Source organism: Notamacropus eugenii, chromosome 1, assembly GCF_028372415.1.
Source record: "Notamacropus eugenii isolate mMacEug1 chromosome 1, mMacEug1.pri_v2, whole genome shotgun sequence".
NCBI classification, from domain to species: domain Eukaryota; kingdom Metazoa; phylum Chordata; class Mammalia; order Diprotodontia; family Macropodidae; genus Notamacropus; species Notamacropus eugenii.
Window position 1 is genome coordinate 732,863,957 of NC_092872.1, and position 27,913 is coordinate 732,891,869.

Consider the following 27,913-nt stretch of genomic DNA (forward strand, 5'->3'; position numbering starts at 1 on the left):
CACAGAGGTAGTATCAATGGTAATATAGAACTTCGAATTATTATAAACAGCAGGACTAAGGGCTAGGAAACTACCTTCTAAGCCAAGACAACTTGAGTTCAAGTCATATTACTGAAATATATTGGTTATTTGACCCTGGTCCAATCACAGATTCTCAATACTCAGGCTGCTCTGTAGTCTGCAAGTTCTTCAATTGGACTGATGAACTGGCTTTCTAAAAGTATTTTGATAACTTTATTTCCACATAAAGAAATGGGAAAAAATAAATCTTGAAGATGTGGAAAAACTGGAACACAAATGCATTGTTGGTGGAGTTGTGAACTGATCCATCCATTCTGGAGAGTAATTTGGAACTATCCCCAAAGGGTTATTGTTGCAAACTCTTTGATCCAACAATGCCACTACTAGGCTACTATCCCATAGAAATCATAAGAAAGGGAAAAGGACCAGTATACAGGAAACCACAGCATCTCTTTTGATGGTGGAAGCAAATTGGAAAGTGAGGGGATACTCATCAAGTATGGAATGACTAAGCAAGTTGTGGTATGAATGGAATGGAATGCTATTGTTGTAGAAGAACTGATGAGCAGGTAGATTTTAGAAAAACCGTGAAAAGCTTACATGAACTGATTCTAAATGAAGTGAGCAAAACCAGGAGAAGATGATGCATGGAATCAACAACACTGTGTGCTAATTAACTGTGATAAACTTAGCTCTTCTCACAATACAATGATACAAGATAATTCCAAAAGACTCATTATGGACAATGTCATCTACATTGAGGGAAAGAACTATGGTATCTGGATGCAGATCAAAGCCACTATTTTCACTTTTGTTGGGTTTGTTGTTTGTTTTTCTCTTCCTTGTGTTCTTTTTTTTTCTTTTTTTCCCAACATGACAACAAGTGTGAAAATATGTTCAACATGACTGTGCATGTCTAACCTATATCAGATTGCTTGCTGTTTTGGGAAGAAAGGGGGAAGGGGAGGGAGGGAGAAAAATTTGGAACTCAAAATGTTATAAAAATGCATGTTGAAAAGTATCTTTGCATGTAATTGGAAATAAATACCACTAATTAAGAAAAACTTTGTTTCTACATAATTAGTTTCCTTTGCAATTGTGGGTATTTTCACATGTTTAGACATTATTCTGTGCAGGGATGTATAGAACAAAAGGATCTAGGACAGAAAAAAGGTTATGAACCTTGACCTTAATATTATAATTAGAGAAACTGCCAACTTGTGTTGGTAGAAGGAATTTCCTCCTCTGGAAGTTCCCTATCCCAATGAAATCTCAAGGTTACTCCCTATCCATATTCCTAAGTGCTATTACTGTACTAAGCATTGTGGGTATAAATATCAATGCCCAAACAGGCCATGTCTCTTTGTTTCCTTGGACAGTGGTTTTTTTGTTTTGTTTTTTGGTTTTTTTTTATCCTTATAATAATGCAAGGCATGACCAGCACGAGTTGTTTATTTTTGGCAACAAAAATGCAAAGAAGGAATTCATCTTTGATTATCCCTTTAGTGTCTTTGCAATGGAAGCAGAATTTTGAGACTGGGATGCAAGTAAAGGTCTACAGTGGCCTTTCATGAAGAAGTTACTATACAAAGAGTGTAGCAAAAGCACTTTAATTTTCAATAATAATGGAGTGCATATCTTGTGGATTACTGAGCAAAATTAATGGATTAGTTGGAGAGAGGAAAAAAAAATAAGGTAATCAGAGGAAAGAATACCATAGTACACAAATGGACAATAATCACTTGGTTTGGGAATTCTAATTGTGTGTTCTAATCAACTAGAACTCTTTCTTTTGTGTTAAAGGCAGCCCTGGTTTTGGGGGAGGACAGGGAGGGGGCAGTGTATGGCCATGGAACTGGGGAGTGGCTCCTGAATGAAGAGCAGGAGATGGCTTTATTCCCCTGCTTGGGGCCTTGAGCTGAAAATACACAGGGCTTCCTACAAAGAAGTCAAGAAGTGTTAAAACAGGGCCAGTTTTGCTAATCGTACTGTCACTGAGACAATCCATTTTTACAGGCTTAGAACAAAAATTACTCCTCTTCCAACTGAAGCCTGCATTTAACCATGGTGAATAGAGGACTGGACTTGGGGTCAGGAGAATATGAATTTGAATATTGCCCCTGACATGTGCTAGTTATGTAATCCTAAGCAAGTCAATGAACCCTCAGCTTCAGTTTTTCCATCTGGAAACTACGGATAATAAGAACATTAACCTCAAGGGGCTCTTGGGAGAGTGAAATGAGATGATTCCTATAAAGCAGCAAATAGTAGAGCTATGTGTATAACCTTGGACCTGATTACTATAGAGGGCAACACCATTGTCCCAGGCTCTTCAGCATCTCTCACCCCTCCATATCCAATCTCTTGCCAAGACCTGCCCACTTCACCTTTGTAACATCTCTCAAATATGCCCCCTTCTCTCCTCAGACACTGCTATCTCTCTGGCACAAGCCCTCATTCTATCATTCCTTGATTATTGTAATAGCTCCTAGTGAGCCTGCCTACGTCAACTGTCTCCTCATTCAAGGTGTTCCTTCATTCAGTCACTTAAAGTGATTTTTTCTAAAACTCGTGTTGGATCATGCCACCTCTCCCTATTCAATAAATGCCAGTGATTCTCTATTGCCTCCAGAAACAAATATAAAATACTTTATTTGGCATTCAAAAACCCTCATAACCTTGCCTCCACCCACCTATGCAGTTTTCTCACACCTGATTCTCTGACATGCATTCTTTGATCCAGTGATACTGGTCTCTTTGGCTGTCCATGAACAAGGCACTCCATCTCTCAGTTCCAGGCATTCTCTCTAGATGTTCTCCATGCCTGTAATGCTCTCCCTCCACTATTCCAACCACAAACCAACCTGAATTACTTTAAACTTCAGCTAAAACACCATCTCTTATAGGAAGCCCCAAACTCTCCATTCCAGTGCCTTCCCTCTGTTAATTATTTCCTGTTTATCCCTAATATAAGTCACTTTGTTGATGTGTGCTTGCATGTTGTTGCTCCCCTCATTAGACTGTAAGGGGGATTGTCTTCTTTTTATATCCCTATTGCTTAGCATGGTGCCTGGTACATTGTAGGCACTAAATACATATTAATTTAATTTAATACTTTAGCTTTAATTTGTGTATCTATAAAATGGGTGTAATGACAGTACCTATCGCAAAGGGTTGTCCTGAGGACCTAAGGAGATAATATTTGTGAAGCAAGAAAGAGTGGACCTTTACATGTTATCTTGGACAAGTCACTTAACATTTTGATGTTCTAGGGCAGTGCCGTCAAACTCACATAGAAACAGGAGACACTTAACTATACAGAAGGATGCCTGTAGGCTGCACAACACAAACACACACACACACACACACATACACACACAAATATATGTTATTAATACATCATACATTAAAATCATATAGGAATTGCATTTTAATGTGGTTGGGACCACACTTAGGAGTACTGTGGACCTCATTCAATCTGGTGTGGTTTGACACCTTTAACATAGGCAACTCTAGCACAACATGTTCTGAAAAGATATAACTTACACTAACAAAGAGATTATCCTCATTGGAAGGATCCTATGCCAATGAGAATTATAGATCTATGCCTTCTCCTTGTATATAAAGTATTTTACAATCTTCACAGGGCTATATAACATCATCATCATCATCATCATCATCATCATCATCATCATCATCATCGTTGCTGTTTTTATTATGTATTCTTCCTTCTTTTCTTTTATTCTTCCTCTTCCAGGAGGAAAGGGTAATCTCTATCCAAAGAACTCAAAATACTTAAACAAAAACATATCACTGATGTAATCACTGATGGCTTGAGAGTTTTGTTTTTCAAACCCAATAAGATTTAGTAATCCTTTTTAAGCAATTACTATGTGCCAGATACTGCGTTAAACACTGGAAACGCAAAACTGAGAATGAGATCACTCCTACCTTCAAGGATCTGATACAGAAAAAGATAATTACATGCAAAAAAAATAGTCAAAATAATATCTAAGAAAATTATTCCAAGAGGAAATGAGCCTTCAGAACTCAATGGATCAGAAAAGACAGACTAAAGAAAGTATATATGAGGGGCAGAGCCAAGACAGCAGAGTAGAAAGACACATATACTCTAACGCTTCCCCCACAGCCCACAAAATACCTGCAAAAATGACTCTCAACAAAGTCTAGAGCAGCAGAAGCCACAGAACAGCAGAGCAAAAGGGATTTCCAGCCAAAGGTAACTGAGAAGGCCAACAGGAAAGGTCTATCTCATAGGATGCTGAGCAGAGCAGAACACAGCCTTGGTCATGCAGCACTGGGAGGAACAGGACCTGAACAGACTTCTGGGAAGAGTTTCTAGCAGGGATGGTCCCAGATACCTCAACCCACAAGCTACAAAGAAAGCTCCAAAGGTCAGTGGGGGAGGGCTCTCTCAGCTGGGTGAGAGGGAAAGGGGTTTCTCCAGGAATAGCCCCAGGCAACAGCAGAGGCTATGGAAGCAGACTGTAGGCAGCTACTGAGACTGGGAAGAAATCTGAATCTATTGTTCAAGCAGCTCAGCTTAAAGCCTCTGGCAGTAGGGAGCAGTTGATCTAAACCTTAGCCCTGAGTGTCTGCCCACTCCCATCCAAAGCCCAGGGGAACCTAGCAGTTGAGTCTAATCTCTTAACAAAGGATTTAGAAGTCAAGCAACTGGCTGGGAAAATGCCCAAAAAAAGGGGGGAAAAATTAGACCATAGAAGGTTACTTTCGTGGTGAACAAGTGTCTCCTCCCATCCTTTCAGATGAGGAAGAACAAGGCTTACTGTCACAGGAAGTTAAGACCCCTACCTCCAGGGCCTCCAAAGTGAACTTAAATTGTGTTCAGGCAATAGAAGAGCTTGAAAAGCAAGTTAGCAGCTTGCTAAAGGAGAACCAAAAAATGCTGAGGAAAATAACACCTTTAAAAAGAGGCTAACTCAATTGGAAAGAGGTCCAAAAAGTCAATGAGGAGAAGAGGCATTAAAAATCAGAATTAGCCAAATGAAGGAGAAGGTTCAAAAGTTCACTGAACAAAATATTTCTCTGAAAGAGAGAACTGAGTTCAGGGAAATGAATGACTATGAAATAAATCAAGCAGTTAGAAAACAAACTAAAAGTTTGAAAAAAATAGAAGATAATATGAAACATCTCATTGAATAAACAACTGATCTGGAAAATAGATCCAGGAGAGACAATTTAAAAATTATGGGACTACCTGAAAGTCATGATCAAAAAAAGAGCCTAGACATTATCTTCCATGAAATTATCGAGGAAAACTGCCCTGATATTCTAGAACCAGAGGCCAAAATAAATATTGAAAGAATCTACCGATCACTTCCTGGAAGAGACTCAAAAAGAGAAACTCCTAGGAATATTGTGGCCAAATTTCAGAGTTCCAAGGTCAAGGAGAAAATACTACAAGCAGCTAGAAAGAAGTAATTTCAGTAGGATCTGGCAGCTTCAACATTAAGGGAGTGAAGGGCTTGGAATAGGATATTTCAGAAGTCAAAGGAACTGGGATTAAAACCAAGAAGGATTAACCCAGAAAAACTGAGTATAATACTTCAAGGGAATAAATGGTCATTCAATGACACAGAGAACTTTCAAGCATTTATGTTGAAAAGGCCAGAACTGTATAGAAAATTTTATTTTCAAACACAAGAATCAAGAGAAGCTTGAAAAGGTAAACAGGAAAGAGAAATCATAAAAGACTGTCTAAAGCTGAACTGTTTACATTCCTACATGGAAAGAAAATATTTATAACTCAAGACTTTTCTCAGTATTTGGGTAGGTGGAGGGATTGTACATACACACACACACACACACACATGCACATATAGACTGAGAGTACAGGCTGTGTTGAATCAGAAGAGATGATACCCACAATATATATACATATATATATATATATATGTATATATATTGTATATATATAAAATATGAATATGTATATATATATAATAAAAATTAAGGGATGAGGAAGGAAAATACTGGGAGGAGAAAGGGAGAAATGGAATGGGGCAGGCTATAGCTCTTAAAAGAGATAAAGAAAAATCTAGTTCAATAGAGGAGAAAAGTGAGAAGGGGAGAGGGGAAAAGTGAAGCTACTCTATCCACATATGGCTTGAGGAGGGAATAACATGCTCACTAAATTTGGTATGAAAATCTATCTTATACTACAGCAAAGAAGGGGAGGAGGCAACAAGTGGGGTGAGGGAGATGATAGAAGGGAGGGCAAATGGGAGAAGGGAGTAACTAGAAATAAACACTTTTGAGAAGGGACAAGATCCAATGACAGAATAAAAAAATAAAGGGAGATAGAGTAGGATAGAGGGCAAGATAGTTAGTATTACACAACATGATTATTATGGAAGACTCTTGCAAAATGACACATATACAGCCTATATTGAATTGCTTGCCTTCTCAGTGGGGATGGGTAGGGAGGGAGCCAGGGGAAAAAAAGGTGGAATTCAAAGTATTAGAAACGAATGTTGAGAATTATTGTACATAACCAAGAAATAAGCAACACAAGTAATGGGGTATAGAAATTCATCTTGCCCTACAAGAAAAGACAGAAGATGGGGATAAGGGAAGGGTGGGGTGTGATAGAAGGGAGGGCTCATTAAAGGAAGGGATAATCAGAATGCAAGGTGTCAGGGGGGTGAGGGGAGGGGAGAGATGGGGAGAAAAATTGGACATGTTACAAAGTGATATAAAAGCAATTAGTATTAAAACAATTGACTGAATTAATTACTGAGACTAAATCAGAGACATCTTTAGTTTGGGGAAATGAATTTTAGTCTAACTCTCCTAGAGTCAGGTAACTTTGGGTAAAATTTGGCATTGATGGAAAAGTTAAGATTTTAATGGTAAATTTGATTTTATGATTGTTATTTAAGCAGGAACTAGAACAGGATAGAAAGGCATGTAAGCCACTTAAGACTTGCCTCAAAAGATGTTCCTTAGCCTATGTAAAATTATAGTCATATCTGAAACCTGGCTATTGGAACTTGCTATTTTAAGATACTATGGAACTATTAAGTGACTCTTCTTCTAAGTGTAACTCCAGGTATGGATAGTAACAAAGGCAGTCTGAGCCTCCAATCAATGATGCCAGTAAGTTTGTGAGATTCTGGTATGAACTGAAAAAGGTTACCTCATGGGAAGGGTGGGAGAGCAGCTATTCAGTCTGGGCTGAGGTAGGTCTCTCCTGACTAAATTTCTCTACTGACAGCGGGCAGACTCTAAGCCTCCCTGAATTCAAGTTGACAATCTACTCCTGCCTGGAACTGACATGAAGATGGGGAGATATTGTTTTCCTGCAATGCCCCTACTCTTAGTGGCAATTTCCTATAGTCAAAAGGTTTGTAAGCTTAATGCCAGATCTATTAAATTATAGATTGTTGGTAGGGGAACATCTGAGGTCAAGTCTAAAATTAAACTATTAGGGTTAGGACTTTAGACCAACAACAATAAATTAGGGTCCTTTATTTCTTAGTAATAGTGTGGAGACAATTAGGTCAAGGGCTTATGAAGTTACCATACATAGTTATTATTTGTGTCTCAGTTGGTTAATGTTAAAAAAAATCCATTTGCGGTCTATATTGTAAATGCTTTAAAAGAAATATCACCTGACCAAAAGTTGGGATTGCATTATGTGATATGAACTGTGTTAAAAATGAAAAATAAAAAAAGTACACATAAGTTACATGGAACATAAAGTAAAACAACAACCACAAAGGTAGAGCTTGTCTTCTGTGGAGGTGGGCATCATGGCATCACAGATTTCATTCCTAGAGAACTGAAGCGTTCTGTCCATGGTCACAGAGGTAGAGATGAAAAGAGTAGGAACAAAACCCATGTCTTATCTGATCCAAGTCAACATGCTTTCCATGGTATCATAATAGTTATTGCTTTGCATTTGCTTCATGGAAGAACCCATGTTCCAAATACATACTGCATCATCACAATGAAAATGAATTCCATTCAATTCAATGCATGTATTAAGGGTTTGCAATCCCCAAGGTATTATACCATTGGCCAAAATATAAAGGGCAGGTGGATGGTGCAGGGGAGAGAGAGTCTGGCCTGGAGAAAGGAAGACTCATCTTTTTGAGTTCAAATCTGGCCTCAGACACTTACTAATTGTGTGACTCTGGACAAGTCACTTAACCCTCTTTGCCTCAGTTTCCTCATCTGTAAAATGAATTAAAGAAGGGAAAGGTATCTTTGTTCCAGAATCTTTCCTGAGAAAATCCCAAATGGGGTCACAAAGAATCACATGACTGAACCACAAGGATACAAAGTCAGATATGAAGAACAGTCTTTGCCCTTAAGGACTTATATTTTACTGGCTGGCCATGTGATGATGGATGGGTGCCAACCAGTGCTTCTGAAATTCTTACAAGAATGTTTTGATTAAAGCAATTTTGTCTGATTTAACACCAAAAGAGGAGACTTTGTAAATGTATATGTCTCAATTGATTATAAGAGCACATCATCTTCAGAACCCTATGACACACTCCCATTCCCAACTAGTAACATGACTAGATTAATTATTTCCTCAAAATAATGCAATTATTTTCTATCAGGCATGCCATTAATGGATTACATAATGCCCAACAGTCATTAAAATGCTGAAAGGAAGCAAATTAAGTCATCCTAAGCCTTGCAGTGGGGTAATGGAGGCTGATCTGATAGCTCATATTTGTTTTAAAAAAAGGTTCAGCTTTTGAAGTGTTCAGATTACAGCTAAACGATTATTTTTCATGACCTGAAGCCATCAAAGGAAGATTCAGTGGACTCTCTCATCAATCCCACTGATGAATACAATGGCATGTGAAGGTCTCATGAGTGTCCAGCAGGCACCAGTTCTGCTGAAGTTCAAAATAAGCCACAATGAATAGACAGGCTTATTAGTACACAACTCAACCTTTACCCTCCATGAGACAGAAGTGAGGCTGGACCTCACATCTCTTTCATAACTTACATCTATATCCATCCTTTTCTTGTTGACACATCCCAGAGTCAATTAAGAGTCCAGAGGGTCCCCTGCATAGTAATATCATAGCATTGCCTAAATCTTTCCACTTTGATCACCAGTATCTACTCATTATCCAAGAAGAGATGAGCATTTCTAAGGAATCAATGTGTCAGGCATTGTGCTAAGAAGACCAGTAGAATACACATTCTCTTCAGGCTAACTCATTTTTGTGCATGGATTCCTAGCAAGTACCACTGGGACTAGCCTATATAATGAGCATTTAACAAATAAATACTTACTCAATTGGTTTGAATTTAGAAAGGACTGACTTGGATGGGGTTGGGTAATACCACTTTTTATTACCATAACACATACCCTCCAGGTAATGAAACATGTGATTGACTTGTTTAATTTCAACTTACCTTTATGTGATAGGAAAAGTTCAGAGTATCATCACAGGACACTGAGGTTTCAAAATTAAACAAAAAATGAAACAAAAGCTATGGTGCCTTCTAGAAAGGAAAGAGGATCTGAGTTTGAACTTGACCTCTGGTGCTCGTTATTTGTGTGATTTGAGTTTTAATCTCCTGAGGTCTTCCTTTCTTCAACTGTAAAATTAAGGAGTTAGTATAGATGACTTCTGAAGTTCCTCCTAGCACTAAATCTGTGATCTTTATAACCTACACTTGTATAGCTATTTAAGGCTTGCAAAGCAATATATACCCGTGTGGGTCTCACAGAAACATATGGAGGTACTATAGCATCGTTAGTTCCATTGTACAAATTATGATACTAAGGACCAGAAAGGTTGGTTAACTTGCTCATGGTCATATAATTAAAAAAAAAAAACATCTAAGAGGCAGGATTTGAATCCAGGCTTTCTTGACTTTGAGGACCAGCATTTAATCCCTTGCATTACTCGAAACAAGGAGCATTTATTAAACAATTACTATATGCCAGGCAATGTACTAGGTATCACGAATATAAATCCAAGCAGGAAAAAAAAAATGTATCTCCTGCACTTGAGTAACTTCCACAGGAACGGAGGAAAGCAGCAATTAAAGGAACTCTAAAGGAGATGGTCCATTCTCTGTAATAATGAAAATCCATACATTATGATGTAGATCCCTCAAAAACGAGTCTGAGGGGGAAGGATCTCCACTCTTTCCAGAAATATAACTGGCTAGTTGAGCTGACAATCAATATTAGGCCAGACAGAAATGAATGTAAATGTTCTGTATCCGATAGGGGTTAAATAATTGTTTGGCAAATGTAATAAGATCTAATTGAATTGGCTGTTCTGTTGTAGTTGGCTGACTGGCTTGATGCTAATTGGCAGCTCCACAGGAGAGACATGCTATCTCTGAAGCTCCCTAATCACTGCCTTTGGTTAGAATGGCATGTGACCTTACCTAGTAAAGTCTGTCATTTCCATCATGATCATACACATCTGCTTGGCCAGGACGATGATGTCGTTGCCGCTGTCATCCCATTTAGCCACCTCAGCATCCAGCTTGCTCTTCTCCTGATGGAAAATTTCCACCTGTTCGGCTATTTTTGCCTTTTCCTCTTGGGGTAGCTGAGCCATGATGGCCTGTGTGGGATTCAGAAAAATAAAAAAAAAATATGAATAAGAAGCAAGGGGACCCCAGACTGACTCTACTATCTGTACATAGTCAAGGAGAGGCTGAAACGTGGTTACATTCTCTCAGAGCCATAACTAGGGCAAGGCAATCAGCCCTTTGCCCCAGATTAGAGAATTAGAAAGTGTCTCCAGTTCACCTTGTTACCTAAGGTAGTACCCTTGTCTCAGGGGCATTTCTTCAATTTTTCAGTATAAAACTAATAGTATCTTAGGGTAGGTTCATCCTTTCCCTACCCACCTCCATTCCCACCAAACATGTGTCTGCTAAACTTATAAACTTCTGGTACCTAAGTAAGGACATTTACTCTCTGTGAGCTAGCTTTGACTTTGTATTTATTCAGTGAGTTAGTCTTCAAACGTGAAAACTTACTATGTGACAGACTCTGTACTCAGCACTGGGCATACAAAGAAAGGCAAAGGCATTTTGGTACGTTCTAATGGGGAAGAAATACGTAAATAAGTAGCTATCTGCACCAGATAGATTATAGATGTAAATCCATATATATGTATGTATATATATGTCATGTGTGTCAATCTAATTTATATAATCATGAAAATAAGTAGTTTATATTTATGGAGCACATTTTATGTGCCAGACTGTATGTATGCTAAGAACTTTAAAATTATAATTTAATCTGATCCTCAAAACAACCCTGGGAGGTAAGGGCTATTATTATCCTCACTTTACAGGTAAAAAAAAAAACTGAGGCTAAGAGAAGCTGTGACTTGCCCAGGGTCTCATAGCTATTCTTGAGGCAGGATCGAAACTCAAGTCTTTCTGTCTCAAAACTCAGTGCTCTATCTTCTGCACCACTTAGCTGCCATCAAAATATATATGTGTGTATACACGTACATATGTATAAATGTGTATATATGTATATAGGCACATACAAAATCTGTGTATGTAAATCTGTATACATGTGTATATAATAGATGTATATATACTCATGCATATATACTTATATGTATATATTCAGACAATGCATGCATATACAAAAATGTCTTATATATGTCTATCGAATTTATATCTGTCTAGAGAATGGCTGAAATATATTGTGAGAAAGAAAGATGTCCATAGTTGGGGGCAACTAAGAAAAGTGCCCCTTTCCCAGAAAGATAAGATTTGGTTTGGGTAGCATCAGATAAATCAATCATCTAGTCAACATGTATTTATTAAGTACAGTCACTGTGATAAGTGATAGGTATGCAAAAACATGCAAAAGCAAAGAAACAAAAATTCTGTCCCCTTACCCATCAGACTGATGGGTGAGATAACATGAAAGCAGTTAAATACAAATAAGGTATAGACAAGGGAAATTGGAGATAATCAACAGAGAAAGAAAATTGGATTTGGGCTGAGTCTGAAAGGAAACCGGGAACTCAGAAATGGAAGTTAGTTTCTCTGCAAAGCACTGATTTTCTACAGTGATCAAAACACTGTAACCACTAGGCTACCTTCAAGCTAAACAATCCCTGGCAGCATCAGAAATGGCGGCCAAACACAGACCCTCCACTGCATAATAGTGCTGGAAAACACGTGTGCGAAATCAAAGGGGCCCAAAGGTGCCATCCATATTCTCAGTAACAAGGCTGCTCATTTTCTTTGATTATATCTGCTAAAAGGAGTCTATTCAAGACAATTTTTATACTTGGTCTTGGCAAACTTACACCAGATGAAAGGAATCAGCTCCTTCAGGTTTGGAGTGTGATTGAGGAAGGAGAGCATAGAAAAAGCAGGTATTTGGGCACAGAATAGGAGAATTTAAACCAGTATCAGAGCAGCAAGATAAAAAAAAAAAAGTCTAAGTGCCTCAGTGAAATGACTTCACAGCTTTTTAGCAAACAAAGGCTCTTCCTTAGAGTGCCCAGTCTATGGAGATTTAGTGGTCTGTATGATTTTGGTGGGGAGTCAGTGCTATTGTCCAGCTCCCATCTGATCCATCTAAGGCTTTTGTTATTATTGTTCTGTTATTTTCAGTCATATCTGACTTTTCATAACCTTATTTGTTTGTTTTGGCAAAGATACTGGAGGGGTTTGCCATTTCTTTGTCCAGCTCATTTAACAGACACAAATGGAGGCAGACGAAGGTTAAGTGACTTGCCCATGGTCACACATCTAGTACGTGTCTGAGGCCAGATACGAATTCAGATCTTCCTGGCACCTTCTATCTATTTGGGTCACCTAGCTTCCTCAAAGATAAGTGTACATAGAAATATTATGAAGAAATACATAAAGATGTTAAATACAAAGACATTAAGTATGTGGTAGCTAGGGGGCATCAAGAGAGGAAACCAGCTGGATAGGATAAGGAAAGGCTTCCCACAGAAGGTGGTATTGGAACTTTAGCTTAAAGGAAGAAAGGGCCTTTTTGATGAGAATGGTGAGGCACAGGGGACCTCCACTGCAAAAGTTAAGAGATGAGAAGTAGAGTCTCATGTGTGAAATGCAGATGGAAGATCATTTTTGCTAAATTTCTGAGGGAGGCTGGAAGGAGAATTAGTCTGGAAAAGGAAAAGGTAGGTTAGGGCCAGGTGGTGAAGGCTTTGAAAGCTAAACAGAGGAGCTTATATTTATTCATTTATTATATTTGTCCTAGAAACAATAGGAAACCACTGGACATGATTGAGTAGGGGAGTCAAATGTGGGAATCACATATAATTTAAGTGGTTTAAGCTGTCATAGGGAGATGGAGAATAGTTTAATGGACCACTGAAAGAGACTTGGGCTTAAAGCTCCTGTCTCTCATGATTGCCGTCTGTATGACTTTGGGTAAGTCACTCAAACTTCCTTTGTCTCACTTTTGCCATTTATACAATGAGGGGGTTAGACTAGATTGCCTCCATGGTACTTTCCAACTCAATCTATGGCCTTGGACAATTCAGTTCTCTTCTTGGGACCCAGTTTTCTCATCTGTGAAATGAGAGTATTTGGTAGGATTTCTTCTGGGAACCTTTCCAAATTCTATATTTATGCTATTATGGACCTATATTCTAATGAGAGAGACAACATGTATACATAAGAATAAATGTGTACATACTTTTAGGTATTTTGGACAAGAATGCTATAGCATCCAGGGATAAGGAAAGGTTACATGCAGAAGGAAATGCCTGAGCTATTCTTTGAAGAATCCAAAGAATCCAAGAGGTAGTGGGAAGGAGTACATTCCAGGCCAGGCACAGAGGCAAGCCTCAAGTAAAAGGCAATGAGGAGGGAAATGAGATGTACCAAGAAAATCCAATTGAGAAAGAGTGACTACAAAAGAAAGAGAACCCAACCATTTGGGGGAACCAGTGGCTATAGGGAATTTACCATCAACACATACCAGTGCTGATAGCAATAGTAATTACAAGGCACAGGTGTTGAAGTAAGGGGTGGGGGAGTGAGAGCCTGTCTTTGAGAGGACTAGCTGATGGAAAAAGTTAGGGAGGGCAAAGATGTGTATGCACCATGGTTGAGTAGAAAACACTGGATTTGGAACCTGAAGACGGACTCCCTCTTTTGTCTATCATGTGATAGGAAAGATGCAATGATTCATTGTGGGAACAAGTCTTAGAGTCATACAGAATAAGAGAATAGATTTAGATTTAGAATAGATTTAGAAGCAGAAAGGGGTCTCGAGGCCATCTAGTATAACTTCTTTGTTTTATCCATGAGGAAAATGAGGCTCAGAGATCACATGGGCAGGAAGTAACAGAGCCAGAGGGCAGATAGAGGTCTAAAGGTATTTCCACTATCTCATATTGCCTCATTACAGTCATAGTCTAAAACATTCACTAAGACCCATTTCTTTCCATGGACTTTGCCACAACTGTTCACATTGGGATAATTCAGAGTGCTACCTCAATCACAAAGTCCTTACAAGGATGATTTAAGGGTTAGCTACTAAACTCACCCCATTGGCTCCCTTCTCTAATCTATAGCAATGCTCATAATCTGTATCACCTGACACAAAATTTAATTTCAGACTTTCCTGCAGAATCCCTCTCCACCTTCAAAGCTTAATTAACATGCCATCTCTTCCAGAAAGTTTTGTCTGTTCCCCTTATTTGTTATTACCCTCTCTCTCCTCCTAAGATCATATTGCATAAGCTCATTTACTTAGATGTTGTACTCTGCTAGTAGAATGTAAACCACTTGAAGGTTTTTTGTACTTTTTTTTTTGTGTGTTCCTTTGACCATTGTATCACCAAAAAAACATCATGGGGAGTGAAGGTAGCAGGGGATGTGTGTCCCAAGTGCCTAAGGCATAGTAGCTATTTAAATGCTTGTTGGATTGATTTCGATATTTTATAATTTTCATATCAGCGAATTCTATCTCCCCTAGCAGACAATCATCCCCTTCCAGGCAACGATTATCATTTCCTTTTTTTTTTTTCTTATTTAACTTTTAACATTCATTTTAACAAAATTTTAGGTTACAAATTTTCTCCCCTTTTATCCCCTCCCCCCACAAACACCAAGCATTCTAATTGCCCCTGTGACCAATCTACTCTCTCTTCTATCATCCCTCTCTGCCCTTGTCTCCGTCTTCTCTTTTGTCCTGTAGGGCCAGATAGCTTTCTATACCCCTTTACCTGTATTTCTTATTTCCTAGTGGTAAAAACATTACAGTTAATCCTAACACTTTGAGTTCCAACTTCTTTACCTCCCTCCCTCTCCACCCCTTCCCTTTGGAAGGCAAGCAATTCAATATAGGCCAAATCTGTGTAGTTTTGCAAATGACTTCCATAATAGTTGTGTTGTATAGGACTAACTATATTTCCCTCCATCCTATCCTGTCCCCCATTACTTCTATTCTCTTTTGATCCTATCCCTCCCCATGAGTGTCGACCTCGAATAGCATTCTCCTCCCCATGCCCTCCCTTTTGTCATCCCCCCCACCCTGCTTGTCCCCTTGTCCCCCACTTTCCTGTATTGTGAGATAGGTTTTCCTACCAAAATGAGTGTGCATTTTATTCTTTCCTTTAGTGGAATGTGATGAGAGTAGACTTCATGTTTTTCTCTCACCTCCCCTCTTTATCCCTTCACTAATGAGTCTTTTGCTTGCCTCTTTTATGAGAGATAATTTGCCCCATTCCATTTCTCCCTTTCTCCTCCCAATATATTTCTCTCTCACTGCTTGATTTCATTTTTTTTAAGATATGATCCCATACTCTTCAATTCACTCTGTGCACTCTGCCTCTATGTATGTGTGCATGTGTGCATGTGTGTGTGTGTACTCCCACCCAGTACCCAGATACTGAAATGTTTCAAGAGTTACAAATATTGTCTTTCCATGTAGGAATGTAAACAGTTCAACTTTAGTAAGTCCCTTATGATTTCTCTTTGCTGTTCACCTTTTCATGCTTCTCTTCATTCTTGTGTTTGAAAGTCAAATTTTTTTTTCAGCTCTGGTCTTTTCATCAAGAATGCTTGAAAATCCTCTATTTCATTGAAAGACCATTTTTTCCCCTGAAGTATTATACTCAGTTTTGCTGGGTAGGTGATTCTTGGTTTTAGTCCTAGTTCCTTTGACTTCTGAAATATCCTATTCCATACCCTTCGATCCTTTAATGCAGAAGCTGCTAGATCTTGTGTTATCCTGATTATATTTCCACAGTACTTGAATTGTTTCTTTCTAGCTGCTTGCAATAGTTTCTCCTTGACCTGGAAACTCTGGAATTTGGCCACAATGTTCCTAGGAGTTTCTCTTTTTGGATCTCTTTCATGCGGTGTTCTGTGGATTCCTTGAATATTTATTTTGCCCTCTGGTTCTAGAATCTCAGGGCAGTTTTCCTTGATAATTTCATCGAAGATGATGTCTAGGCTCTTCTTTTGATCATGGCTTTCAGGTAGTCCCAAAATTTTTAAATTGTCTCTCCTGAATCTATTTTCCAGGTCAGTTGTTTTTCCAATGAGATATTTCACATTATCTTCCATTTTTCCATTCTTCTCTCTTTGTTCTGTGATATCATGCTTTCTCGCAAAGTCCTTAGCCTCCATCTGTGCCATTCTAGTTTTGAAAGAACTATTTTCTTCAGTAAGCTTTTGAATCTCCTTTTCTATTTGGCTAATTCTGCTTTTGAAAGCATTCTTCTCCTCATTGGCTTTTTGAACCTCTTTTGCCAATTGAGTTAGGCTAGTTTTCAAGGTGTTAATTTCTTCAACATTTTTTTGGGTCTCCTTTAGCAGGGAGCTGATCTGCTTTTCATGCTTTTCTTTCATCTCTCTCATTTCTCTTCCCAGTTTTTCCTCCACCTCTCTAACTTGATTTTCAAAATTCTTTTTGAGCTCTTCCACGGCCTGAGCCCATTGGGTGGGCTGGGACACAGAAGCCTTGATTTCTGTGTCTTTGCCTGATGGTAAGCATTGTTCTTCCTCATCAGAAAGGAAGGGAGGAAATGCCTGTTCTCCAAGAAAGTAGCCTTCAATAGTCTTATTTCTTTTCCCTTTTCTGGGCATTTTCCCAGCCAGTGACTTGACCTCTGAATATTCTCCTCACACCCACCTTGCCTCCTGATCCTCTCAGCCAGCGTTTGGGGACTGAGATTCAAATGCTGCTTCCAGCCTTAGGGCTTTTGGCGGTTGCAGGGCTGCTATTCAGTATGAGATTATGTTCAGGTGGTCAGGTCGGGGCAGGGTCGCCTCTCAGGCTCAGTTCCCTCAGGGGGTTTATGCACAGACCTTCCACAATGGATTCAGGCTCCCGCCCACTTGGGGAGCCCTGGTCTGCAGCCGCCTCTCAGCTTCTACCTCCCCAGGGGGGCCCAAATCATGGGGGCACCCTACTCCCCTCTCGACCCGCCAAAGAGACTCTCTCACCGACCCCTGTCACCTGTGGGCAGAGGGACTTGTGCGGCCGCTGGAGATCCCATCCCTGAAGCCTGCTCGGGTCTGTTTCTCTTGGTGCTGTGGCCGCAGCAGGTCTGGGCTGGGCTGGGCTCCGAGTCTGCAGCGCGACAGACCTTTTGCGAGAGGTTTGCAGGTCCCTCCGTGGGTGGAGGGACCCGTGTGGCCGCTGGAGATCCCGTCCCCGAAGCCCGCTCGGATCGTTTCCTCTCGGTGCCATGGCCGCGGCAGGGCTGCCCTCAGCTCCCAGTCCATGCGCCCAGTCCACAACGCGAAGGACCCCCCGCGAGAGGTTTGCAGGTCCCTCTGGAACAGAAATCTCCCTCGCTCCAATATTCTGTGGCCTCTGGGTGCAGAATTCGCCGTGAGTTACTCCCCTGTAGCCGTTCTGTGGGTTGTGGGTTCGGAGCTATGTGTATGTGCGTCTTTCTACTCCGCCATCTTGGCTCCGCCCCCCTATCATTTCCTTTTAATTCATAGTGCTGGGCTCAGGGAAGGTACTCATTAGGCACTTGTCAAGCTGCAAACTTAGTAACTTTATTTCATAGTTCACGAATACAGTCAGGAATAGACAGGACCACAAGGGTCTTGACTTACCTGGTACTTTTTATATACTACTATTCTTTTCTTGGATGCATTCAAAAAAGTACAAGGGCATTACCAACATGGTCCAACATTCTCCAAGAAATCACTCTGAAGAATGAATGAGTCTCCTGAGAAACTGATTTTGGAGACAGCAAATCCATTTGACTCTAGGGGTCCTCAACCCACATAATATACTTAATGATGTGAGACTTAGATACAAATATTAATATGCTTTCTCTTAATAATATTTCCATTGAGCAGGAGGATTTTTTTCTCCTGAATATAGTTAAATGCTCTTGCCTTTTAAAAATTCATAATTGACCTTTCCCAAAACTGAAATTTAAAAAAAAAAAAAAGAGGTTATCTATAAACAGTAGATCACAAACTGGGAAATGTGCAAGTTAATCAAATTAAAATGCAAGACATGAGATTTAATTAGGGCTTATCAATGTAACTCAGCAGTTTGAAATGTTAACACATTAAAATCACTCTGTCTAAAAAAATTAATATATAATAATTCAGGGCACAATTGAACCAAGGCAAATATAAAATGTTTATTCCCTGGCCTAAAAGAATATGGGAATGTGAACTTTTTTTCATGACCAGAAGAAAATGGAACTAGTCAGCATTTCTTCTCATCACTGGAGGCAGCCTGAGAATGCCCCTCACCTATTCATAATAGCCAAATATGTCATTGACAAATAGGGATTTTGTGTTTCTCAGAGTCTAGCAGCAATAGTAGTTTACATCCACAAGTTTTATGTTCTTTGGTACTCCTAGGAAGACAGTCTTTCTATATCGAAAAACAATCTCTTATGGTTAGTGTTGTAAATTAGGCAGATTAAAGGAATGTGGAAATCAATTACAGCCCTGAACAAAGAACCAACTTCCAGGAAGGCAAGGTCATATTCCCATTGTACTCTGATGTGGTAAGAATACAACTGGATTCCTATGGTTGGTTCTGGGTTCCAGTATCACATTTAGGAAGGGCATTGGCAAAAATGAAGAGTATGGGACGGGGAACATAACATGATGAATAGTCTTGCATCCAGGTCCTATGAACATTAGTTGAAGGAATTGACTTTATTTAACTAAGATACAAGATGTCCTGGGCTAGGTTATGAGGGTGAAAACTATCTTCAATTATTTGACAAGCTATCATGTGGAAGAAGGATGTGACATTCTCTTTAATTACAGAGGACAGAACCGATACCAATGAAAAGAAGTTGAGGTGAATATTAATGCTTGATGTCAGAGGTTCAAAAAAAAGAATTACAAAAGGAAACATTCTTGTAACAGAGCTATTTATTTCCGAGTGGAATGGTCTTCTTCCTTATTGTAAGTCTTCTGAGCAAAGGCTTGACAACCATTCATCAGGTATGATTTATTATGTACCTTTTTGGGTACAGGTTGGATTAAACGATTGCTAAGGTGGTCAGGTAAAACTCCCAAAATTCTGTCAAAGAAGACAAAATTCAGAACCAAGGGCTATTTTTTCCTTCCTCTTCTGGTGTTTTAAAATACATGAGATTTATTGATTTCTATACTTGTATCCACTACTTGTTGCTTACTTATTGACTACACCTTTGCATGAATGAACACTATCAAACTCTGATAAATAATTTTGTTATTTTTTTTTTGTAAAATGAGATACTCATAATTAGATGGAGAAATAATCACCTATTTTCTAACCAGTTAATATCCTGCCTTGTGTCTTATATCTAGGCCTCTCTCTTTTTTTTAAAGTCCTGCAGTAAAAAGAACTGGGAGTCAAGAGACTGGGTTCTCAGCTTGACTCTTCTTCTACCTCACTAGTGACCTTGAATAAGTCACTTCATTTATTCCTCTTGTCTTTAATTAATTTCCTCATTTTAAAATAAGGATTCTGATTGAAATTATCTCCAGGGGCCCTGTTTAGCTCTTAGATTCTATAGTACACATGGAAGACATATGGGAAGAATGCAGAATATTTTTTTTCTCTCAATAATATGTGTGCTTTATCACAAAGAGCCCTCATCTAAGCTTCTCAATGAAAAAAGAGAGCTATTAGTGGCACATTTTCATTTCTTCCAAATGTAATCTTTGGCTTTTCTTTTTGGGGGTCCCTTTAAAAAAAATTTAGCTGTTTATTTACAGGATTTCAAGTGCAAGTGCCAAGGAGAAATGAACTGCACTCTCTGAATTGCTAACAAATCAAAACACTCTTTGACTTTGGGCTGCATCCCGATTGGTTATCAATAGTATATATTTAAATGAGGAATGCAGTGCTCAACTGCTAGTTAAAGTCTTTGGTTTTCAAAACTCCTCATATCAAGAATGATTTTCAGCTATATGAGCCATGTCTAATAAAATAAGGGAAAAGATCATATGTCACTACTGCCTTCCTTAAATAAATAAATGAACAAACGAATGAATGAATGAATGGCTAAATAAATAAATGGATGAATAGCTAAATAAATAAATAGTTAAATGAATGAATAGATACATGGACAGATAGGTGAAAAAATAAATAAGTAAATAAGTAAAAGGGCCACTGAAGTGTACATCTAAGTCAGCTTGGTAGATGAGTATCAAGACCATCAGGACATCCAAGTCATGTTGACCATGGACAGGGAAACACAACTTATTTCTACACAATTATAAAATGGGAGGCAGCATGGCATAGTGGGACAGAGCTATGTACTTGAATTAAGGAAACTCTAGGTTCAATTCTCACATCTGAGATTTATCAATTGTGTGATCATGGGTAAGTCATGAATATACCATGATTCTCTGTTTTTCATTTGAAAAATGAGAATAATAATGCCCATAGCCCAGGCCACAGAGGGTTGGTCTTAGGCTCAAATGATATATGTGAAAAGGACTGTAAAGTTTAAAGTCCTATAAAATATCAGTTTTATTGTATCATTCAGGTCAGTAAAGAAAATAAAGAAAGCCCAATTTCTCATACTCTATAAAAAAGAGAATCCTTTTATTAGTTGAATATTTCACTTTTCAACAACCTTTTTAGAAATCATGGAAACATAGACTAGACCCTAAAAAAAGTTCACTTTTGTTCAAGGCCAATATTTATTGTCAATGAATAGTATCTTTACAGGGTATTGAGCTATATCTCCCCTGGAATCTCTGCCTTTTTCTTCAAATATTGGAAAGGCTGTTATAAGGATGGATGACTCGTTCTTTTGGCTCAAGAGGGCAGAGATACAAAAGCTTAGAGCTACAATGATGCCAGTTTAGGCTTAATGACAAGGAGGGATGGAATTCTAACAATTGGAAGTATCCAGTAGTGGGATGGGCTGTTTTAGGAGGTTGGGATTCTTTGAAGGTGTTAAGTAAATGTTACTTGATGGACTTGTCACACAGGTTGTAGGGGGAGGGTCCTTTTTCTGCTGCGGGTTGATCTATAAGGCCACTAAGGTCCCTTTGAAGCAGGGGTACGCTGGAAGCCAGCTCCTACTGCCTCAAAAGAGCCAACTGTTAAAATTTCATCATGGGCCTTTAGACTTTGGTAACCAGAAATTGTCACAAATCAGTTAATTTATTATTGTGTTGATTGTTTAGACTTAAGGTGATGGTCAAAATATTAATAATGAAAACTTCAAAAGTATATAGTGTGTACTTTTTTTCATAGTGTTTCGTTAAACATTTATCATCACGTCACTGCTTCCAACTCAAAATTTCTGTGATATTAGATTCATGTGAGACTTTAGGATGACATTGTCACACACATAAATATCCCCTAACCCACCTGGGGCTACTACCCTTTCTAGAATCCCTCTCCTATACAGGCAGAGACTTCAGTCAGCTTCCACATTGTGTTCTTGGGACACAATGAATGAGAAAAATGTCCCAGGACCAGTGACAAGGGTAAAGGTAAGCTGTCAACAAACATTGTAGGAACAGAGTTCTTCAGGAGCATGAATAAGAGATAAGCTTATAGGAGAACTCTCTTGTTCAGAGGCACCACAAATAAATCCCAATTGAAAGCTGGCAGCAGCCAGGTCATCAGCAGAGAAGATCATCATTCTGAGTTTGATAGTCAGACTGTCTGCTGACAAGTGAAAATGTGGGCATGGTGGGGCATGCCTGAAATCACTGCTACTAAGAAGGCTGAGGTCAGCCAATCAGTTGAATAGTATTAAGTACCTACTGTGTGTCAGGCACTGTGCTAAGGTTTGAGCTTAAAAAGAAAGAGGGAAAAAAACAGACCCTGTCCTTAAGCAATTTGCAACTTAATGGGGGAGTAATAGGTAGAAATAATAAACCTGTGCCAACAAGAAAAATGCAAGATCAATTGGAGGGTAGTACCTGAGCAAAGGTACTAATAGTAAGGAGGACTGGAGAAGAATTTTTACAGGCTTGTCTGAGAACTGGAAGAAACAAGGGTGGCTGGGGACTGAGTTGAGTTCAGGAATTCTGAATTTTAGAGGGCTAAGTCAATCAGATTCTGTATTAAGTTAAGAAGAAGAAGAAGAAGAAGAAGAAGAAGAAGAAGAAGAAGAAGAAGAAGAAGAAGAAGAAGAAGAAGAAGAAGAAGAAGGAGGAGGAGGAGGAGGAGGAGGAGGAGGAGGAGGAAGAAGAAGAAGAAGAAGAAGGAAGAAGAAGAGGAGGAGGAGGAAGAAAGGAAAAAGAGTTCATGGAGAGAGAGGGAAAAGTTCTTTCCAAGATCTAGGCATTCAGGGGCACAGAAGAGCTTCTGCTGCACTGGGGCAGGCTAATAGAGGCTGTGAGAGCTACCACATTTTCTCTGAAGCATGGGTAGATTTATGGCCTATTGTGGTACATTTTGCTCTGACATGTTGAGCCTGCTTAATATAAATAGAGTCTGTTTAATAAAAGTTAATCATTGACCTAAATGTTCTCAAACTCGAGGAGTAAGAATGGGCTTACAAATAAATATGACAATACTTATGTAGTCTTTTTTATTTAGATAGAAGATGACTAGCCCTGGTGAAAGCTGACCCTTCCTAATCTAAATTTCTATTAGCCTGGTCCAGTGGAAAGAGTGATGGTTTGAGAATCAGAAAATGTGGGGTTGAATCAAACTTCGCCTTTTATAGCCTATGTGATCTCATGCAAGTCACTTCACCTCTGTCTCAGTTACCTTTCTTGCAAAACGTCAGGGTTGGAATATTGTTAGTGTCCTTGTTGAGTCACGTCCAACTCTATGTGAGCCCATTTGGGATTTTCTTGGCAAAGATAGTGGAGTGATTTGTCATTTCTTTCTCTAATTCATTTTATAGATGATGAAACTGAAGCAAATAGGGATAGGTGACTTGTCCAAGTTCACACAGCTAATAATGGCCTGAGGCCAGATTTGAACTCAGAAAGATAAGTCTTTCTGATTCCAAGCCCAGCACTCTATCCACTGTGCCACCTTGCTGCCCAAGGTTGGGCTACATTACCTTTAAATTCCCTTCCAGCTCTAAGCCTCTGATGCTAGGATTTGGGCACCTGCCTCAAGCATGATTTTGAAGTGTTACCGATTTAAAATGTACTTTTTTAAGGCTGGGTAGGACAATGTATTAACACTATCAATTAACATCTAAGAGTGAGGTCAGGTAGAAATGGGAAACACAAATAATTCCTTGGGAGGAAAAGCACAAAAAGGTGAGAGAATGTACAAAAGTCAATGCCATATACACGTTGTACCAACTTCACAATTTTGTCCAAGTCAATTTAACACTCTGATCAGAGTCCATCTCTGAGCTCATATGTCCTTCTTAGCAATTAAAGGCATCCTCATTTCCAACTTAACAGTACCAATCCCCATCTCTGGTTTGACACGATATAATTGCATGGCTAAACTTAGGCTGACTCAATAACAAATCCCTTCTGTTGCAAGTTAATTACACAGAGGACATGAAGGACCTCAAAACTATTCAAAGCAACTCAGCAAATTTGGAATTCTTCTCCCTCTATCCCTTTTAGTGTCATTATATTCAGCTAAAAACCATTCAAGGAATAGAAAATCATGAATGACTGTGGAACACTACCAGTATCTGGATCAGGTTGTCAAACTAGACTATTGATAATGGAATATAAACTCTTTAAGGAAAGGACTGAGTTTTACTTTTGTTTTGGGATGCTGTTTTGCTTTTCCTTTCCTGATATGTCCTCAGTGCCAGACATAGTGTATGGAATATAGTTAGCAGTTAATAAATGCTTATGGCAATTGCATTGCATGGCATTGGACTCAACTGAATTAAATTGAATTGAGTTGCTGTGTGATGTGGGTAATATAGACCTCATGCAATCAATCAGGGACATCATTTATCTGTTTTTTACAGTGGAATTAAGCAAAGCCCATTGGCAATATCATAGAATTTTGAACTAGAAGATATAATTTAATCCAACCTACTTCACTTTCATTTTATAGATTAAATAATTAAAGTTGAGAGGTTAGTTATACAGGTAGTAACAAAGAGTTAAGATGCAAAACTTATTGACTCCCAATCCAGTACTACTTTTGCTCTTTGATGCTAAGGTCCTAATGATGGTCCCAAAATGTTTGCAAAAACCCATTTCACTGCTTTTCTTTGTACAATCAAGGCTGTGAAACCAAGTCTGGGACTACACAGAATCAACTGGTCACTACATCCAAACAACAATTCAAATGAATCAATCCAACCACTAGTTTATTCAGTACTGTGTGATCTTCTACAGCTCTTTTGGCAAACCCCTAATTTTTTTTTTCCCTTTTGTGAATTGATTTGGTCCTTTGAACGAATTAACCACATTGCCCCTTTGTTAAGAGAGCAAACAATTGGTTTAAATGAAGGTTGCCACTAGACTGACTCAGTAGATTGATTGTTTATTTTCTAGTTATTTAGCTGTAGTCCCAAGAAAGCCCTCTTTTGATCAACTTTTTTTTTAATTTTTAAGCTTCTGTAAGGGAGAGCAAGGTATACTGAAAAAGATAGCTCCCTTCTCCTCATTGAGCCTTAGTCTCCTAATCTGTAAAAATTCAGATAGTATAGATTACAATGATAACCTAATAAGATCTTAGTGGGGACTCAGAGAGTATGGACAAAATGCTTTGTGATCTTTAAAATTCTCAGCAAATGTGAGCTATCATTACTACATGTGTAACCTTGGATAAATCTCTTCTCTTGTCTTGGGATAAATTTCCTTATATGTAAAATTATGGAATAGATGGCCTCTCTAGTATTTCCCAGATCTCATTCCATGATCCTATCTAGCTAAGAGGCTATTTCTGAGGACTGTTTGTGGTTTCATTTGTCATTCGGATATGTGTTCTCTAAAAATTCAGTTCAGAATGTGTATGCCAGCAGGCAGATGGCAAAAATGGTAAGGTGGATTTCTGGATGGGATCTGAAGGTAAAGCATGGCCTGGTATCTAGGGTCACCCAGTATAGTGAGGAAGGGGATGATACTGTTATCAATTATGCTAAAAATAATAATAATTAGCATTGACATAGTGCTATAAAGTTTACATAAATTTGCATATGCTATTTTAGTTGATTAGAATATTATTTCATTTGATTTGAACAATGTGGAAGACTATGGTCCAGGAAATGTCATAGAATCATATAGAGATAGTTTAAGAGTTGGAGGGATCTTAGAAGTTATCTAGTCCAACTTTATCTTGTTACAAATGTGGAGAATGAGATCCTGACAGATTAGGTGATAGGTTACTATGTTATGGTCTTTCAAGGTATCATGTAGCCTCAAAATAAATTTGAATGGAGAATGAACTGAAGGTCTATAGAAGGACAGAGTTAAGGGAAGAGAAAAAGGTTATTGGGCATAAAGAAATCACTTATCCTGACTCAATAAATTAGGAGGAGTGAAAGAAAGAGAGGCCATCAATGAGAAAGTTGTAGGGGTATAGAATCTCCATATGAAGCATAAATAGAGTTGATAGAACAGTTTAGGGATAAGGGAGCATGTTCAGAATACAGGAAGTCTCCCAGTGGGCACAGAGACACAGGCTATAAGAGGAAAGAACAGTTGGCTTAGGCTTGAGAGGAAGTGGAAATGATCCAAATAGTAATGAACAGATGGGAAGTGATGGTAAGGACAGGAGTTTTCATCAAGTATTGAAAAGCTAGATGGCAGAAATTAAGAGTTCAGTAGGAAGGGAATGGGTTAGAGTGGCACATTCACAGTATATGAGTCATATACTGTAGTAGACTGTAGTCCAGAAAACCCAAAAAGCATTTATTAAGTAAGACATTCAATCAAGTGTTAGGGTACAATAAAGGGGAAAACCAGTTCTTTCCCTCAATGAACTGGAACTTCTATAGAGGGAGACTTGAAGGAAGTCAAGGTAACATGGCTTAAGAAGTAGAGTTGAAGAGGAAGTGTTCTCTACAAAGAGTTAGAGTTGAGAAGGGACAGTAGAAGGGACATTCAATGAAAAGGCAGAGATAGAATGGGGAGATCTGTACTGGGGAAGAAATTGAATGGTGGATCAGTGGAATACATTAGCTACAAACTACAGTATAAAAATGACCACAGTAACTAGTATATGAAAAATCCAAAGATACAAACTTTTGGAACAAAAAAAACCTTATAATTTCTAAAACAAAAAAATGCTGGGAAAACTGGAAAATATTATGGCAGAAACTAGATATAGACCAACACCTCATACTACATACCAAAATAAGGTTAAAATTGTTTTATAATTTAGACCTAAATGGTGATACCATAAGAAAATTAAGAGAGCATGAAATAGTTTATCTGTCAGATTTATCCATAAGAGAAGAATTTAGACCCAAAGAAGATATGGAGAGCACTACAAAATGTAAAATAGGTAATTTGGGTTATATAAAAGTAAAAAGGTGTTTTTGTATAAAGAAAACCAACTTAACCAAAATTTTAAGGAATACAAAACTGGGGAGGGGGGAGAATTGCAACAAATATCTCTGATAAAGACTTCATTTTCACATTTATAGAGGACTGAGTCAAATTTATAAAAAACAAAAAACAATGCATTCCACAATTGATAAATTGTCAAAGGATATGAACAAACAGTTTTCAAATGAATTTAAAGTTATCTATAGCCATATAAAAATGCTCTAAATCATTATTGATTAGAGAAATTCAAATTAAAACAACTCTGAGGTACCACATCACACATATCAGATTGCCTAAAATGTCAAAAAAGAAAAAAAAGTGATGATGTTAGAGCAGATGTGGGAAAACTGGACATTAATGCACTGCTGGTAGTGTTATGAATTGATCCAACCATTCTGGAGCGCCATTTGGAACTGTGCCCAAATGGCTATAAAACTGTGAATACCCTTTGATCCTTCATTGTCACTTCTGTGTCTATATCTCAAAACCATTCAAAAAAGGGGGAAATGACCTATTTGATATGTATAAATATATACATATATATATACACACACACACATACCCACACATATACATATATGTATGTATATATGTATATATATACGTATATGTGTGTATGTATGTGTGTATTCATGGCAGTTCTTTTTGTGGTGGCTAAAGATTGGAAATCAAAGTGATGTCTATCAGTTGGTGAATGGCTAAATAATCTCTGGTATATGAGTAAAATGGAATATTATTGTGGCATGAAAAATGACAAGTAGGATGATTTCAGAAAAACCTGGAAAGACTTACATGAACTGATGCATAATCGAATGAACAGAACCAGGAAAACATTGTACACAGGTAGAGCAATATCGTTCAATGAAGAACTGAATGACTTAGCTATTCTTAGCAATACTATGATCCAAGATAATCCCAAGGGGCTAACAGTTAAGCACTCTGCCTCCAGAGAAAGAACTGATATTGTTTGAATACAGACTGAAATGTGCTATTTTTTTACTTC

The 27,913-nt window shown here is 38.4% G+C and overlaps 1 protein-coding gene across 4 annotated transcripts in view; it reads right to left on the bottom strand.

Moving 5' to 3' along the window:
* The window catches only part of CTNNA2 (catenin alpha 2), a 1,515,416-nt gene that overhangs the window by 71,146 nt on the left and 1,416,357 nt on the right, over nt 1-27,913 (bottom strand). For all 4 annotated transcript variants that reach the window (XM_072637016.1, XM_072637013.1, XM_072637014.1 and 1 more), the window contains one exon: nt 10,441-10,622. In XM_072637016.1, coding sequence (XP_072493117.1) covers nt 10,441-10,622 — 182 coding nt within the window. The remainder of the gene's footprint in view (nt 1-10,440; nt 10,623-27,913) is intronic.